Raw genomic sequence first — 19,465 nt, 5'->3', positions numbered from 1 at the left:
TGACTTAGATAGAGTATGCTTTTAAAATTTTGTAAAAATACGTATTTTCGTATCTGCCCTCTGCTTTAGTCTTAGGGTGTCCCTCACATAACTGCATTCCATTTTCTTCTAAAATAGTCACAAAATAAGCTCCTAGAACCCATAGTATTACAATTAGAAAATAAATACATAAAACTCTTTTGAACCTATGTAACTCATGTTTAGCTGTTGCAACAAATTACATCAAGCACTCATTCAATTAGTAGGAAAATGTAAAGTTTCAGAACTTTGCAAGACTAGTTTACAATCTATTTAACCACAATCAACATATTCTATTTCATAATTAAAAAACAATTCAATAGATGGCTCATCACACATGACAGAAATATATTTAAAACTGGATGGATCTTTGAACATCAGATCAAGTTCTTTATTTTACAAATGAAGAAAAAGAAATTCAGAAACCTGAAGTGGCTTGTCGAAGGTCACATTTGAACACAGTCTCCTGAGTAATACAGGCCTTATGATGACTTTATAATACTGACATGTTTGTGACATTAAAACTGCAATGGTGTTATTTTTCATCTCACCTCTATCCTAACACTCTTCCCACTTCTACCTTACTTCTTTTAATAGTTGTTCTAGTATTGGCAATGGGTAACCCACTAATAATATATTGTAGGTATCTAAACTTAGAAACTAACTAACTCAGGAGGCGAAATAATATGTCCTTTACTATTCCTGTTACCTTTATTTTTGATTACAGCTAAGATTTCCTCTTTGCGTAGGCTGTTGTTGACAAGCAGTGACTCAGCTTGTTAAACAACTGACTTGTTTATGTGTTTTAAATGTTCTACTGCATTATTACTAAATCAAAAGAGCTTGTTTATATTATCTGTTACCATGCATTTTATTCAAAAGCATGGAATCATTTTAAAGTAAAAATATTACATTCTTATAATACTCCAAACATGAAATTATACAATTGAAAAAAATGTTAAGGTTACCAGACACTATCTAAAGACTTTATTGCCTATTAGAGCAGCCTCTGAGATAACAGAACAACGGACTGCAGAGTGAAAAGATCTAGGCTAGAATCCTCAGGCTAAGGTGGCTGCTTTTCTTTTAATTGTGTCATCCTATGCAAATCACTGAATTTATCACTGACTCTCAGGATCCTACAAGTAAATATATCCTCCACACAGAGTTTTTCTATCAAAAGAGAGAACTTCTTGAAAATGTTCTGTAAATTATAAAACCTTACAAAAGTAAGGTATTATTATAGAATTATCAGTTACTATCCTTAAAATATATTTAAGAAATATATAATTCTTATATGTAATAAAATTTATATTATAATTTCAATACTTAAATTTTCAAATATTATTTTTTGGGGGGTACAGATAAGAGGAATTTCAACAGATGAGAAAAATCTCCAAAGATCTTTTGTTTTCTGATTGTATGGCCTCACACAGTTTAAAAACCTACATGAGAAAAAAAAGTTTATATAGAAATATAACTTAGAAACAACTCTTACACCTTTTATGGTGTCACTCCCTCATTTGACAGATGAAAGAAGAAAAAAAGAAAAGAAAAAAGAAAGACCCAGCCAGACAGGTTAAGCAATTAAGGCAAAGTGAAACCACTGAGTTTCCTGATTCCCAAACCATTGTCCTTTCTACCAGACCAGGTATCATGCAAATCCCTTTCTCAAATAGCCTACCAAAAGTATAACCAGTACCATTTAACATTATCAGTTTTCCTTATGTAAATCACAAACTCCTGGAGAAGAGATTCTCTTCTTATTCCTCTCTCTCCTATCAGTACCTAGGCAAAACCTTAAACATAAAATACTTGCGTAAACTATATTAGATTAAGCTTAATAAAAAACCAGAGTCTTAAGCACATGAAAAGACTCTCTATATCATTAGTTATTAGGGAAATGCAAATTAAACCAAGGAGATTCCACCACACACTTATGGTTAAAAAACAAAACTAAACTTAAAAAAACCCAAAAACTGACATTGCCAAGTACCAACAAAGACACAGAGCAATGGAATTCTTATACATTGCTGACTAAAATGCAAAACAGTACAGCCATTTCACAAATGAGTTTGGCAGTTTCTTACAAAGTTAAACATACACTTATCATATAAAGACATATGTCCACCCAAATACTTGTACACAAATATTTATAGTAGTTTTATCCAGAATCACCAAATAGTAGAAACAATCCAAATGTCCATCAGCTGGTGAATGGGTAAACAAATTGTGGCATTCAGCAATAAAAAGGGACAGACTGCAGACAGAAACAACTTAGATGAATCTCAAGTGCTTTATGCTAGGTAAAAGAAGTCCAACTCAAACTGCTACATACCATATGATTCCTTTTACATGATATCCTGGAAAAGGGAAAATATGAGGACAGAAAACAGATCGATCAGTGGCTGCCAGAGCCTGGGTTGGGAAAGGGGGTTGACTACAAAAGACATGAGAGAACTTTTTTGAGGTGATGGAAATATTCTACATCTGGATTATGGTGGTGGTCATACAACTGTATAAGTGTGTTAAAATTTGTAAAACTGTATGCCTTAAAGGGTTACTTTTACTCTATGTAAATTATATCTCAGTAAACCTGACTTTTAAAAAATGGTCTCATTCAAGTTCTTCCACTGACCCTAAGTAACTCATTGAGATTTTATGGCCTTTATAGTTTTTCTTACCTAGAAAATGAAGGTGCTGTAACACCTAACTACAGTCTCCCTTCCAGTGTTTAAACCATAATACTCAATTATAGAAACACTTTTGTGTCATGTCTATTTTTCTTAGAACTCTTAAAATCACATTTATGTTATGTTAATGGTAAATAATGTAATGGTAAAAAATGGTTCAAGACATGTGAATTTAAAATGTCAAAATTAAAACAATAATATTTCTCAGGATGTCTTTTAATAAGTGGCATGGTTATTACATATCAATTTTTTCACCATTTTCCTTTCATTATCACAAAGTACTATAAATAGATATAAAAGAATAAATTACACAACCTGGTATAAACTTAAATTAAAGACAATAAAATTAAAATACCTAAACACATAAAAGGGTAGACACTTTATAAAATGGAGGAAATATACATAAATTCATTGATAGCTTGTTTATATTTATCAAACCAATATGTTATCTTTTATAGGAGATAAGTCATATAAAAACTCTAATTTTTAATGCAACTTGGAACTGGGGTTGTAATACAGAGCTCTTTTTGATTAAAAATTATTTTATTTTTATTAAATAAATATTATTTGGAGTATTGGGGATATTCCTAGGAAGATTTTATTAATCCCTAAATTATAAACATTCTTTGTGGTGTTCTCAGTTCCTGTGCTGCTACTGCCACCATCAGAGGCACAATGCCACCTCTAGCTTGCTGAATTTCAGCCAAAAAGCAGGGGAAGGGGTAAGTTCCCTACAGCTCCTACCAAGCCAAACGTTCACAAATAGGCCAGTGGTAAAGCACTTCGGAAGCAACGAGCTACAAAAGCCACTCACAAGAATGTGTTGTATACTAGAAAGGTTAAGAAACCACATCATTACAAGCCTTGTACTGTGGCTCTCAGTGAAAATCAGAAGTACACTGAACTTCTCACTTGCAAACTTCCCTTCTAGCATCAAGTGTGAGAAATTGCTCAGAACTTCAAAACAGATCTATACTCCCAGAGTCCAGCTCATGACACTTTTCTAGAGGCAAGTGAGACCTATCTGGTTAGCCAATTTGAAGACACCAACTTGTGTTATCCATACCAAACATGTAACGATTATACCAAAGGACATCATGCCAAAATGATTGATAACATAGAAAATGTGCTAAGATGCAGTATGATGGAAAACATTTCATTCTTAAAAACAAAAAAGTACTTAATTATATGGTGGTAAATGAAAAAACAGGTGACAGAATAAAGCATTAGCAAGTTTTCCCCCACTTTCATTGGTATGTAAATTTTTAATATTAATTTGGGAGACATAAGACACTCACGCAAGTAAAAAATGTTTCCGTGAACAGTTTCAGCAATTGCACTTTTTAACAACTATCAACAAATCTGTTAAGTTTTTTTGTACAAAAAAATATATATATTTCTTGCCCCCTAATGTCTATAAAATAAAAATCTAAACTTTTTCTAGGCACACAAAGCCTTCAGAATTTTTAGACACAACCTGTCAGAATTATCTTCTCTTATTCAACCCCAGGCACTCCATGCATCTACACTAAATTTTTTTCCACTGTCTAAAATGCATTACAAACTTCCATGTTTTAAATGCTATTCCTTCTAACTGAAAGCTCTTCCCTCCTTCTCTACATAATCAAGTCATCCTTTGTAACCTAGTTCAAATGTTACATTCTCACAGAATCCCAGAGATAAAGCTGGCTATGCCCTCCTCCACGGTCCCATTTTATTTTCATAATATACATTTGTCTAGTCACATGTCTGTCTCTTCCATTAGACTAGACTGGCATCTAAAACTAAGTTCATCTTTGAGACTCTGGTTCTTGACAACTACTAACTCAATGCTTAACCAAATGAATTCTACAGAATCAGGAGCCTTGGAAACCTACACTAAGAAAAATTAAAGTATACTGATGATTAAATAAAAATAGGTATCATTTGAAATAAGAAAAGTATTTATAATCAAACTACAATGTTTTGGTTATCCTAGAAAATTTCACTGAAGTCATAAATGAGAGATTCATGGTTTTCCTAAATTAAAATCTACAATCTTACCAAAGGTACTGGATTCACTGTATATAGAAAGATTTAAATTCTAGACATTTTTTCTTAATGTCACTTAACAGCCCTTACTTAATTTTTCTCTACTGGAATGCCACTATATGTGTTTAACATATGCATATTATAGCAGTCAACTACACAGTATCAAATCTAAAGCACAATCAGTAATACAAATGAAAGGGAAAGAAAGTCTTTTCCATCCACATGAAAATCAGAATTATCAAACACATAAAATTCTCTCAGAAACAAATTCGTCTTAACATGGATCCTGCTTTAAAATAACATTTCACACTAAATCCTTACAAACAAGTAATCTGTTAATCTAGTAAGTTATTTTGACAACTACATATACATATTAAATGAATTTTTCTCAGGACTTTATTGGCTTAAACAACTCAAAATTTCTCTTAATACTTGCACTTTGTTACATCTTCCAATTCTCAATTAAAGCAATAACAATAGGTCTTAATTGACCACATAAGAGAACCTGTCCTATCTCACAATTATTTAAGATCAGTGCTATAGACATTAAGATATGTAGCTGACAGGTTGTAATCAGAACTGTAACTTCAAACAACTAGCATAACTAAAATATGACTTTGTGTTCATTTACTTGTTGAGCCTAAGAAATACTGATTTATAAAAATGTCCCATATATTTTTAGAGACAGATATGATTTCAGAAGTCTTGCAAGGCTTTGCCCTAAAGGAAAATGTAAACATGTTAGTTCGCATATCAAAAGCTGCCTCTGCCTCAGAAGGGCATCTCAATGGTCAGTAGCAGCTGCTTTCCAAGGTGACGCTGGGGGCCTATGGCTCTCACCTGTTTTGAAAGACAAAGCAGGTCAAGACAGGCCACAGGAGATGGGAGCTGATCATAATATATGCTGCCCGAGCTGGGCCCAGACGGAACCATGCAGTTAAAGTAAATAGCATAAGGGACAGCTCACACTTGACTTCTAAAATCTATGTTCTAATACACAATAACCAGAGCTACAATGTCTCTGTTTTTGCTAAAGTAACAGCCTTATCATAAAACTTAGAAGTTTGCCTTAAGAAGATTTTATAGCTCATTGTTCACCTAGATAGAGTTACTTGAAGGATCTGTAGTAGCCTTTTAGAAGACTTTGACCCTAAACCAAACTACCTATTATTATGTAAATCCCATTATCCTTGGCAACCGAAAACCTGTACCAGTGCTATAAGTATCTGTGTAAAACTTCAGTCTTGATTGCATTTCCGCGGGAAGAGATGTAACCTTCCAGGCACCCTGCTTTATCTATCTTCATAAATCTTTACTTTATAAACTATATCTTTGGCTCTGTGTATTATTTTTATTTCTGTTTCCTACTATTTTTTCATCCTTTGTGACAACCCCTGTCTGAGTGACCTGAACTTTTGCGGGGAGCATAGCTAACTACCCACATTTACTCAACAAATATTTATTGGACAACAATGTGCAGCACGCTGTGCTGGCCTGTAAAGACAATGTAACAATGAAGGTATTAACAGTCATGAAGGTAGCAGCAGAAGGTAGTAACAGCTAACATCTATGGAGTGCTTATTATATGCAAGACACATTACATGTATTAACTCACTTAATCTTCCCAACAATGCTAGGAAGTAGTTACAATTATCCTTATTTAACTAAGGTACTGAAAGGTTAAGTAACTTGTCCAAGGTCACAGCTGGTATTTGAACCCAGGGACTCTGGCTGTGGTGTCCTGACTTTGAGGAACTTCCAATCTAATAAAAGCATTAACACAAATAACAACTTATAATAAAGACACAGAATTTTTCAAATTCCAAAAGACAGTGCTATAGAATTTCAGGTTAAGAAAATGCAATCAGGTTAAGAGAGGAAAATTTTCATGTAGGAAGAGAGGCTGGATTTTGCTGGTTGCATAGTATTTTAAGAGCATGTTTTAAAGAACATCAAAATTGGAGACGTATATCTCAGTAATTTTGATAAAAACTGTAATCTCTCAATAGTGGATTATATCAACAGTTTTGCATAAATGAAAATGTTCATATCCATGGCTATTTTATGGATATGGCTATTTTATGGTTCAGTTTAGTTCCACTGAATGAAAGAATAGGGCAATTATTATTGCTCCCCCATCTAGAGACAAACTAAACGGAAGTAGGCAAAGTATGCAGTAGGGCAGCCAAAAGACATCTCTTTACACACACTATACCTATATCTATCCATTCTTACACTATACCAGTAGAAAACTAGGCTCAGGAAAAAAAACATATTCTTTAAAAATTTGGATGTGAAAGATCACAAGCTTTTTGTCAATCATTTGCCATCACGGCCAATCACAATAATTTTGCTAGACTTTTTTTTATAATGAAGAAAGTCTAGACATTAGATTTTTAAGCCAGCAATACCCAGATAGAACATTTTAAAATCTGTGTAAAAAACTTCATAAAAGAATATGCCTCTACATATCATGATACCTGAACATGCTGCCTTAACTGAAAAAGGTCCTTATAATACCAATGAATTTATTTTAAAAGTGGGTGTTTTTTAAAACTTAAATTTACAGTAGGTTTTTAAGTATGCATTTAATGCTATGTTTTTTGCAACCCTTATTTTTGATGTACCCTTTTCTTTCCAACTTGGGCTACCATGGTATTCTATTACTCTGGAAATGTACAAATCCCTTTCCCTTCAGTTTGGCAAAAATTTATAGTACCTGAGCACTAAGACTCAAAAAATTTATGTGACTAATCCAAAAAAGGAAAAATAAAAAAGAGGCAGGAATCTTAATTACTTAAATACTAGTTTTCATGTAAAGTAAAAGTTTGCCCCTTTAAAACTTCTAAAAACTAGGTGACAGAAAGAAATACTTCATAGTATTCACTCAGGTCAAGGGCACAGAAGTGACACATGAACATATATATTAATACCACATCTGGGCAATAGCAACTAATGTAGTGGAATGTGATTCAAACAAAACTGACTTGGGGCAAGAGACAAGAACATTAAGTTAGGAATTTCTGATTAAAAAGGATAGATTAAATATAAGCATTTAGCTCTGATGCCTCCCAAAATATTTCTAAAACAAGAGAGTAAAGAAATTTTTGAAAGACTATAAACCTATTGTAAGGTTTTAAGACCGGAGTCCACGGGAGGGGCGGCGCAGCTGAAAGTCAAAGCACCCTCTTGGGTTTCGGGACCAAATGTAAGGTTTTTTGGAGTGGCCGGCGCCAGAGAAAGAAAGACGAGCAGAGTTGAAGGGATAAGTAAAGAGACTTTATTGGGGTGTTCTCGAGTGCGGGTAACGGATCCCAAGAGAGGGGCCCGGGTGAGTCTCATGGTCCCACGAGTGGAACCAGAGAAGCCACGCCGTGCAGGGTGGGCTTATATACTTTTTTAGGGCTGGGGGATGGGAGTTTCTCCAGAAGGAAGGTTTTGGCAGGAAGAGTGAGGAATATTTCTTTGTTTCCGCTTTAGGGCGGGTATTGAGGAATAGGAAGGGCTTCTTCTTTTTTCATTAGGGAAGGGAGGGGTGCCTGCCACCAGCCTTACACCTATAAATAACAGAAACACACCTGAGAAGGCTGAATCCCACATTAACCTAGAGGAAAGTCAAAGACACCTGGTTTATATCACATTTACATTTAGTACAACAAAAGACCTCTAAACTCCTTGGAGAAGTGGTTAATTCCAGGGAAGGGGGAGGAAAAATATTAGATGGGCTGGAGCATTATGTGGTGCCAGAAAGTAGAGAAGTGCTCAAAAACCAAGGATGAGTACAGAAGCCAACCAGAAAGAGCACCCACTGGCCAAAATTAGAATAGTTTGAGTAACAAAATAAATAACAATAATATTGGGTTACAATCCAAAGAATAAATATCCATAAGTCCACAGTGATATAAATAATTAAGTAAATGAATGGGTGAGAAGAGACAACTCCTCCTCATAGAAGAATTCCAATTAATAAATGTAGAAATAATGAGAGAAATAGAAAATCACTATTACTATGCCACAGTAATAAACTGCTGCAGACAAGATCCAAAGATAGATGATAACATTAGTGGGCAGAAATTTAAGAAGAAATAGGATATTTGCATGGTCTCAAAGTATTAAGTAATAATTAAATGGGAAAATATTAACTTTACAGTGGAGAAACCTAGCAGACACCACCTTAACCAAATGATCAAGGTTAACATCAACAGTAGTACATTTCAACATCATGTCCCCCAGCCCCCTCCATGGGGCTGCACTGAGAAGAACACATCTCATCTGACAGCCTTCTCTTTCTTTAATTCATAACCTCAATTTATTCACAAGAAAACATCAAAAAAAAAAAATCAAATTGACGGCTACTCCACAAAATAACTGACCAGCACTCTTCAAAAGTGTCAGGGTCATGAAAAGGGAGGAAAAGAAAAATCATCACAGATAAAAGGATACTAACGAGACATGACAACTAAATACAATGTGGGATCCTGAATTTGGTTCTTGGGACAAAAAATGACATTAGTGGAAAGACTGCTAAAACCTGAATAAATTCTGTAGTGTAGTTAGTGTTATACTAAGGTTAATTTCTTACTTTTGATAATTATTCTATGGTTATATAAGATGTTAAGCTAAGGAGAAGCTGGGTGAAGGGTGTGTGGGAACTTTGTATTCTTTCTGCAAATCTTCTATAAATAAATTTAAAAAAAGAAAAAAAAAAAACCAAGAGGCTCAGGAACTGGCAGTTTCTGATACTCTGGGAGTGAGGGCAGAGTCCAAACTAGGAGAATGACAGACATCTAAGAAGCAGTAATAACCTCCAGATACCTCTTCTACTCTTCAACCCTTTCTGACAAAAGACTAAACAATCTCTGAAGAGCAAATAACAGGGTACAGCTGGACTAGAGGACACCATACTCAATTAAATTTGAAGGGTGCCATACCAAAAACTAAAGAATTAAGTGTAAGTTTATCTGCATACTTAATGATGAGATCCATAACCTCTTTTTCTACTCAGTCTCCACGCCTGTGCTCTTCTGGCAAAAGGTCAAGTATTTTCTGGAAAATCAACCCACCACAAGAAAAAAGATGTGTCATTGGGTGCTAAGGTCTGAATGTTTGTGCCGCCCTACTTCCTAAAAATTCACATATTGAACTTTAATCACCAATATGATGATATTAGGAGGTGGGGCCTTTGGAAGGGGTTTGGATCATAAGGACAGAGCCCTTGTAAATGAGATAGTGCCCTTATAAAAGAGTTCCCAAAGAGCTGCCCTGTCCTCTTCCTCCAGAACACAACAAGAAGATGCTGCTCTATGAGCCAGGAAGCAGGCCTTCATCAGATACCAAATCTCCCAACACCTTTATCTTGGACTTCCCAGCCTCCAGAACTACATGAAATAAATTTTTGTTGCTTATAACCCACCCAATTTATGGTTTTTGCTATAGCAACCCAAGTGGACTAAGATGCTGGGTGTCTGTATGGAAATTATCCAGATGTACCCTATAGAGAAAACCACAATCACCCAATGGCAGAGCTTCCATGCAGCTTTTTAAGGCTTCTCTCTTGCATAAGCACAGACTTTCAAGGATCATCAGGTATCTAAGGAAAGCAGCCAATATAAAAGAAAAAGTGCAAAGCAAACAAACAGAAAAAGGAAATTTGGATGAAAGAAAGAATATGCAGAGAAGAAAATTACCAATATTTCCTAAAAGAGATAAAACATTATATCCATAAAACACAGGATATTATTTAAAAATCTTTTCAGAAAAAAAAGAGTGCTTGGAAATTATACATATCAAAAATAAAACTTTAGAAGAATTGGAAGACAAAGTTGAGAAATGTCCCCCAGAAAGCAGAGAAAAAAAGAAAAAAATGGAAAATAGATGAAGACAGACAAGAAAATTAGAGAAACCAGTCAGTAGGCCCAACAGCTAAACAACAGGAATTCAAGAGAGAGAGAACAGAAAAAATAAAAGAAAGGAAAACAAAAAAAACTGTTTAAGAAAAATTTCCAGAATTAATGAGATAAATTCCAGATTGAACAAGACTACCCTGAACCTAGCAAAAAGGAGAAAAACAGACCTATACCAATCTACATAATATTAGAATTTCAGAACTCTGGGGACAAAGATTATCCAAGCTTCCAGAAAGAAAAAAAAAAATTCAAAATAATGGAAAAGAGTCTTCTAGGCATCTGATCTCAACAGCAACATGGAAAAATAGAAGACAGTAGGGCAACGTCTTCAAAATTCTAAAAAAAATTATTTCTGACATAGAATTCTCTTTCCAGCCAAACTACCTATAAAACAAGAGGGGAGAAACAACATTTTCAGACATTCAGGTCTTGAAAAAATTATATCTCATGCAGAAAATTATTGAAAGTGGTCCTTCAAAATGAGAAAGCAAACAAAGAAGGAGGAAGACATCAGAAAAGGGGGTTCCAATACAAGATAGAACTGAGAAGAATCACTGAGATGACAGTAAAGCAAATCCAATACAACAGCTGCACAGAAGTTCTAGATTTAACAAGTTTGGAACACAGCAGGTCAAAAGGCCCTCACAAAGTCAAAACTGGGAGGTGTGAACATAAGAGGAGATTTATACACTCGAGAGAGGGTTTGGGCTAACTCAGGGCTTCTCAACATCAGCACTATTGACACTGTGGGCCACACCGTTCTTTGTTGTGGGAGGCTGTCCTGAGCAGGGTAGGATGTTTGGCAGCACACCTGGCTTCTACCCACTAGATGTCAGTAGAGCACACCTGCACTCCCCTCCCCTCCCTAAACATTGTCAAGTGGGAGAAAACTCAGTTATTAACCACTTGACTAAATTAATAAGTATACAGAAAACTAAGCAAAGCAAATTCTTAAAAAATTATTAACTCAGGGAAAACAAAAAGTTGTATAGGAAAGGAAAATAATCATAGTAAACTACATGGCTCAGCTATGAACAGTTTACAGTCACAGTGATATATACACTTTGAAATACTGACATATCAAAACAATTTACAGTATGACAATATTGAAAAGATTGAACAGGGTTGAGAAGTGTATCTGCGTGTGGGTGGGGATAGTGGTTAAACCTCATCTTCCATTGTGGGATGTCAGTAGATAATACCTTAAACTGAAAAATCAAGAAGGGGCACTATAAAAATGCTAATCTGAAATATGGAGATAACCATCAAAAACATGAGTTGCAAATGTTTGCCTCTAGAGACCCTGAAATGAGGGGCAGGAGAAATTTCTGGAGGACTACTGTTTTTATAAATACAATCATGGGCCACATAACTATGTTTTGGTCAAAAATGGACACATATATGATGGTGGTCCCATAAGATTATAATACCATATTTTGACTGTGCCTTCTCTATGTTTACATATGTTTAGATATACAAATACTCACTATTGTGTTACAATTGCTTACAGTATCCTGTATAGTAACATACTGTACAGGTTCGTGGCCTAGGAGCAACAGACTGACTATACCATATAACCTAGGTTTGTGTAAGTTCACTCCATGATGTTCACACAACGAATCTAATGTAGCATTTCTCAGAACATATCTCCATCATTAAGTGGTACATACCTGCAGTTCTGCAGAGATACTTAACTCTTACAAATATGTGCATGTATAACTTTGATAAAAATTAAATTTAAAAAAATCAATTGAGTCCAAATTATCAAGGACTTTCCTACTGGTTAAGGCCACCTTGATTTAGAATCAAACAGCTATATAACTTTGAGCAAGCTACTTAACCTCTTTAAGCCTTAGTTTCTTCCTCTGTAAAATGGATAATGAAGACGAATAGCTGCCTTAAAGGGCTGTTACATGGATTGAGACAATGTATGTAAATTGGTAAGCATAGTATCTGGCGCATAGTATTTATTAGTACCTATTATTGAATTTGCAATCAGAGGATAATAATTATAAATGTAAAAGCAGGTCAATCATATTCTCATCTGTTTTATTTTTTTTTTTATTACCCCAAGGAAAAGGAACACAACTCATCTGTTTTAGAAAGTAACTCTGGCAGCTATGGGGAAAGAGCCTGGAAGCAGAGTGACCATTTAGAACAGCTACATTTGAGTGAGAAAATACTGTAATTAGGTAGAGGCAGAGACATGGTAAGGGTACAGAGATATTTTATAAGTGAGAAAAAGGAAAAATGGGGAGTCAAAAAACTGGTCTAAGTTAAGCAAATAAACAGATGGTGACAATACTAACTGAAACAGGAGAACACAAAGAATTAGGTTGTGAGGAAAGAAGAGAAATAAACTTGATATTACCTATATTTAATTTGTGGGTTCTAGAGTACAACCAAGTATAGATATCCAGTACGCAGATGGAAATGTGAATCTAGAAGAGAGGTCAGGGCTGGAGACACAAAAGTGTAAATCACAATCAAAGGCTGAAGCCATACAAGCGATCAGATTACTCAAGGCAAGTATACATAGCAAGAGGTGGGAAATAAAAGCTATTAGCATAAAAAAAAACACAGTGCAAATAACTACCTCAAAAACTACATAGAATCTCAATTTTTTTTAATAATGTATATTCTCATTTTTGAAATGAGAAAATCTAGATATACCCCAATAATCCAAATATCCAGAACTAGCAATCTGTTAATATTTTAGTATAGTTTTTCTGATCTTTCAATGCATACAACCCTAAATTATCCATTTTTCCTTGACAAAATTGGAATCATATACAACTCTGCATTCAGTTTTTACCTTATTAAATATGCATTTCCAATGATATTTAAAATATTTTTATTAAACACTTCAATTTATTTAAAACACTGATGGGTGTTATGTAACAAACTTGCCTTTTACTGGTAAAGAAGAATCAACACCTCAAATTTAAGAAAAAGGCTCATTTTAAAAGAATCATCAAAAATAAGAATGATCATCGCAGCACATTTCCTCAAGTAATCCAATTAGGAGAAATAAAATTAAAAGAATATTCATTTGATGTATTCCACAGTAGATATTGATGAATGGATTTTATAAGAAATCAGACAACAGAAGTGAAAAACAAGTTGTTTATAGTTTGGGGATCTCTCAATAGCAATGTCCCTTATGTAGTTGTGAGGTTATTGTGAAGCTCCAATGAGTTAATACATACAAAGTACGTACAACAGTATCTGGCATATAAACAAGTGCTCAATAAATACTGGTTATTACTATCATCATTATTATTAGATGCCAAAACCAGATGGAAGTAATAGTTATTGCATGTAAAAGAGAGGAGGAAAAAAATCCACTGCTACATAGAAATTTATATTTCTATTCTCTTTCTTTTACTTTTTCTACCTTTTCTATATTTATATACTCCATGGACACCATTTTAAATAGTGCAGTGTAAAGTATTATTTTAAAAGCATCAGTAAATAAAGACCTATCCTTAATTATTTTATTGGATACTTGAGAGAAGAATGAATTTTTTCTATTCTAAGTTTTCCCTACATGGCAGAGTACAGTACTCAATAAATGTTAATGTCACAAATCCTTATAAGGAAACAGAATAATAAAACAACCAAATAATAATTAAAACTGAGATGATATTAAAAGCAAGAGGTCTCAAAGCCAGAATCAATACACCACAATTCAAAGACATATAGCAGAGTGAAACAGTGAGGCAAAAAGCTTTGTTGTCCACCACAATGAACATAATCACACTCTCTTTGCTCTTTCTGGGTACAATTTAGGAGGAATAATAAAAACTCTGGATTATGTCCAAAAGAGAGCAAGTGAGAAAGGGTTAAAGAACTGAGGATGCTCAGACTCAGAACAGAAAGGGTTAGCCCTCCTGCTCCCCATGCTTTCTGTATTGTCCAGACAGAGGCAAGTACCAAAGCTACAGAGATCTAGACTTCTCTCAACTCAAAAACTTAAAATAACAGATCTCTTCTAAGAGAAAGATATTATGAGAGATTAGTCATGAAGGTATGTATTAAGGCAAAAGTTGGAAAATAGCTTGTTAAAGATGCTGTGGAAAACCTGCCAAGCACAGGATAATCGGTTGGAATTCTAAGTTTGCTTACACTGTGACCACATCAACGAATATTTACTGCATATCTGCTCTGGAAGAACACTGTCCTAGACCTATAATATAATATACATAAAAACAAAAAGCAAAGAGAGAGACAATGCACACACAAAAATCTCTGCTGTCAAGAAATATACAACAAATAATATACAAAATATGTATTACTGTTTGAGACCATAACACATGTTGCAAAGCACTATGTATTAATTGTCAAATGAATTCTATTCATATATAAAGGTCTTCTAAGAGGGAGAAACTCCTAAGGTTAAAATGGTCAAAAAAGGCTTTTTACAACAAATGAGATATGAGGTACTTACGAAAAAAATATGAAGGTTGAGAGAAGTAAGAAAAAGGGACAGCACAAATATAAGTGAAAAGCAAGTTAGACAGAAACCTGTTTGGCTACATTAAAAACTTGTTTCATGGAAGAAGAGATAAGCTGGTAGGACAGGTTGTGGTCAGAATCAACTGTACTGGGCCTTGAATACCAAGCTAAGTTGTTTCAAATTTATCCTGCATACGGTCTCTGTAGCAACTAAGTACTCAACTCTGCTGCTGTAGCCATTGAAAATAGTAAATAAATGGTACATCTGTTCCAGTACTGAAATTTGAATTTCATATATTTTCATGGGTCACAAAATATTATTATTCTTTTGATTTTTTCTTCAACGATTTGAAGATGTAAAAATCATTAACTCGTGGGCCATACAAAAATGGGCTATATGAGCTGGATTTGGCTCATGGGCTATGGTTTGCCAATCCCTGTCCTACACTAAACTGCCTTCTCCAGCAGTCCTCAAAGGTACCTCTGTCCTTGAGTTTCAGGGACCAGAATAACATATTATTCACTGAACAACTATACACACCCACACATCCACCCACATATACACATACCTAAAGATCTAAATCTAGGAGGGGTCAGAGGTTCCCCATACATGGGTCCTCAAAAAAACCTCTAGAATGTAGATAATAAGCCAATAGAACAGACACGAGAAATTTTTTACTTTCATAATTTATTTTCACACAGTACATGTACTTAGAGAGTTACAACTATTCTTACAGAGTCTCTAAGTTACATGGAGGGATCTGTAAAATAGAGTATAATCAAGGGAAAAGTAGCAGGGAATGTGAGTTCTAGTCCTAGCTCTGCCATTTATGCATTATTTGACCACGAATAAGTCAGTCACTTACAATCCTCTGGCCCTAATTCTTTCATCTGTAAAGTGAAGGTTAACTTACTAGATGATCACTATGCAGCTCTCTCAGCTTCAGCACTGTGTCATTTAAAAGGATCAGTCAGGGGACTTCAAAGATCAAACAGAAGTGCTAATTAAGAACACAAAAGAGAAAGGCCTTGACTAAACAAGGGGGCAGATAGGACTAACAGGTAGGAAAATGACCACTATTACTAAAATCAAGGATTTTTTTTTAAAGTATCAAATGCTACAGAAGATTCAGAGGAGGAGAGGCAAGAAAAAAAAAAAAAGCCAATGAATTTGGTCATTTAAAAGATCACTGGTAACCTTCAGGAACAGTTTCCAGTAATCCAGAGGCAAATATGGAAGTGGAGGGAACCACTTGGACGAAGAATGAATATGGCCATGAAAGCAGAAACAACAAATTGGCTAGCTAAAAAGGGCAAGGACCTTAAGTGACAGTCTTAAGATTTGAGTGTACTATGCATGCTTCGAGGAATCATGAAAGGAATCAGGGAAAAATAAGACCAAAGATGAGACTATGAATAAAAAATAAGGGGATGTGGTCCAGAAAAAATAGAAAAAAAAAAGTTTTGATGAGCTTGAAACCTTAGGTAAGGGAGTTAGTCTTAAAGAGGCATTTAATCTTTAAACTTCCAAAAGATAAAAGCAGCACAGCAGTATCAGCTTTTACAAAACAGGTTTCTGCAAAGCTGTGTATCTATATCATATTTTCTATAAATCAAATTATTAAGGAAATAAATCTAATGTTGGGTTTTCTTAAAGTAGAGTTCCACCTATGTATTATTTTCTAATGGCCAAAAAATTAAGAAAGGATTAACTTTGCTTTTAATAAGAATGAAAACCAGCAATAAGTAGCTCTAAAAGGAAATACATGTTTATACCTTTCTTAGAGCACCTATCACTTCCTTCCTTGCATAAGAATTACTTATGTGGTAAAGTACCATGCCCCTAATTGGAGCTCAACAAATACTAGTGTTCCCTTTCTTAGTAGCTTAAAAAGTTCCCAAGGCAAGAATTCTGATTAATCCATCTGTTTATCTGCTTTGCACACAGTTGATGCTTGATGAGTAAATACTGACATATAAAAATACTGCCTCTTTAAAAACCTGTCCTTGCAAAACAACTATCACTGTCCATCTAACAAAGGTGGGAAAATATTTGCATCATATAGGTATATAACTCCAATAATATCACTTTTGCATAGTGTCAGCGCTTGCTTAAGCAGCAAAGAATTGCTACAAAACAACTAAAAAAGCAAAGAAAAATTAAGAATTTGTAATGATCACTCATAAATACCAAGATTCTACATGGCTGATTTCAATCCAACAGTTGCCTCTATTCAACGTACATTAGAAATAAAAGCCAAAGCATTAGCCTGATGATCACTCAGTTAAAAATACACGTTTGAATATGCTGAAGATATTTATAAAGCCAACAGAGGTACTATTAATATATTGAAATTCACCGGCCAGTGGTGTATTCTACTCTTAATCTTCTACTACTATTCAAGAGAAGCCAAAAACTCAAGGCTTCTCATATCACTTGCTTTTAAGAATTCAAGAAGTCACTCAAATTGGCATACACAATCCAACCTCAAGAAAACAGTTCAGCTCTCCATATGGTAATGTTCCCCTATCTCCTTCCTTTACATGAAAGTCCCATTTACTACTTTTCGACGATCTTTGGTAGGCCCCATTTAGGCAGGCCAAATAGTACTACCAAGTAACATGAGTTGAAAAAAGTCGTAACAGTTAACTCTGTCCTCCCACAGATCACGCTTGGGTGTAGATTTCACAAGCCCTGAAAGCTACACACTGCCACTGTCAAAACCAGAAGAAGCACCGTCACCCTGCCGTGTCCATCGGCAACCGTTCCAGAATGTTTTCTCTGAAATGATCTCTCTCCTTCTCTTTCTCTCTCGGCTCGACATGTTAAATTAGTACTTCAAAGCCCACCTTCTCCCCCAAAGCAGGACCCGATTCCTTCCCGTCCGCCCCTTTATTCGTCCAGCCCCACGCACCCGAGGGGGGAGGTCTCTGCTCCCTGGCCCCCTGACCCCAGTGGGTCTCCCAACTGCTCGCCGCACCCACCATACCGCCCACCCCCCGGCCCCCATCATCACACACCTCCTTCCCCCCCGAGCCCGCACCCACGCCGGGCCCGCAGCCGACCCCTGGCCCGGGCCTGCGCTGCCTCGAGCGGCCGTAGGCCTCGGGCCTAGCCTCCGCCGCCGGCCCCTCACCTCTTTCGGGACCACTTGGTTCTCCTCGCCGGGCACCATAGCTCAGACTCCGGCCGCTCCTCTCCGCCCTGCCGGGGGAGGGTGGAGGGTGGCGGCGGCTCTCTACCTCAGGAGAGGATAGCAGCGGCAGTCATCCTTTCCGCCGCCTGCGTTACAGCAACCGCGGAGGCCTCAGCCTGGGCCTCAGACACCAGCGCGCAGACACCGACCCAGGACTCTGCCGCCGCCGCCGCCTTCGTCGTCGGCCCCTCCCCCAGCCCGCCGCAATCAATGGAAAAATGGCGGCGGCCGCTCTCGCGAGAATTCGGTCGCTCGGGCTCCGAGCCCGACGCCGGGCGCCCGAGGTGCCCAGGCAGTTGTAGCTCGCTTCTAATCACTCAGCTCTTAGCCCTGTATGTGCAGAATTGATAAAGCGGCCATGCAAACGCTTTTCCTTAGAGGAAAGCTGGACCTTTTATCTCGGGACTCCCTCTACCGGCGGGGACAGGACCTGGCCCAGCGTCCTCCATGCCTTCTCGGGCTCTTCCGACTCCCCGCGCAGCAGAGAAAGACTCAAGCCGAAAGCGCCTGTTCTGGCGATACCACTCATACTCTTCTCGCTTCCCGTTATCAAAGTGCTTGCACGTCACCCCCTCTTCAACACCCCTGGCCTTGTTCTGGTCGTGAAGGGGCTACCGCCCGGCCTCCACCCTCAGGCACAGCTCCGGCCCTTTCAGTCAGAATGGACACCGTTATATTTGCCCCCTTTCACTCCCTATCGTTTTTTTCCCCTTCCCCACCCTCCTTATCAAGGCCTCGGCCGTAGAGGAAGCAACACCCCTGACCTCAGTGAATTGGTCTCATCACCGACCCCCCTCAACCCCAACTACGTTGGAGAGGTGCTCCCCTTCCCCCTTCCAGGGAACTTCCTTCTCCAACCGAGCAAGTCTGTGACTGAGGTAGCCTCCGGGAACTGGGCTGCAGTATGCTTCAAACTATGATCTTTAAAAATGTTTTTTAGAGAACTTTAATCTCCTTTGAGAGTAAGCATTCTGCTATGTGTTATACTAAACAAATTTTGCAACAGTTGTTTTTCCAAATCCTACTCCTTCTGTTATGAAGACTCAGCAGGGCGTCCTTCCTGAAGACTTTTGTGGATACAATGATATTAACAGCATGCTGAGATAATATAATCCTGCCATGTTCCTAACTCCCACTGCAAAACTACCTGTACCTGTGTTCT

The 19,465-nt window shown here is 36.7% G+C and overlaps 1 protein-coding gene across 3 annotated transcripts in view; it reads right to left on the bottom strand.

Annotated features, from left to right (window-relative positions):
- Positions 1–19,015, bottom strand: part of USP47 (ubiquitin specific peptidase 47) — a 113,505-nt gene extending 94,490 nt beyond the window's left edge. Inside the window, exon 1 of one of the 3 annotated variants that reach the window (XM_045557528.1) lies at positions 18,244–19,015. In XM_045557528.1, coding sequence (XP_045413484.1) covers positions 18,244–18,282 — 39 coding nt within the window. In that variant the 5' untranslated portion in view covers positions 18,283–19,015. The remainder of the gene's footprint in view (positions 1–18,243) is intronic. The other 2 variants (XM_045557527.1, XM_045557526.1) reach the window with 2 other exon arrangements.
- Between the last annotated feature and the right edge of the window lie 450 nt (positions 19,016–19,465).

This window comes from Lemur catta, chromosome 7 (genome assembly GCF_020740605.2).
Source record: "Lemur catta isolate mLemCat1 chromosome 7, mLemCat1.pri, whole genome shotgun sequence".
NCBI classification, from domain to species: Eukaryota; Metazoa; Chordata; class Mammalia; order Primates; family Lemuridae; genus Lemur; species Lemur catta.
This window is presented reverse-complemented; position numbering and strand designations above follow the sequence as displayed.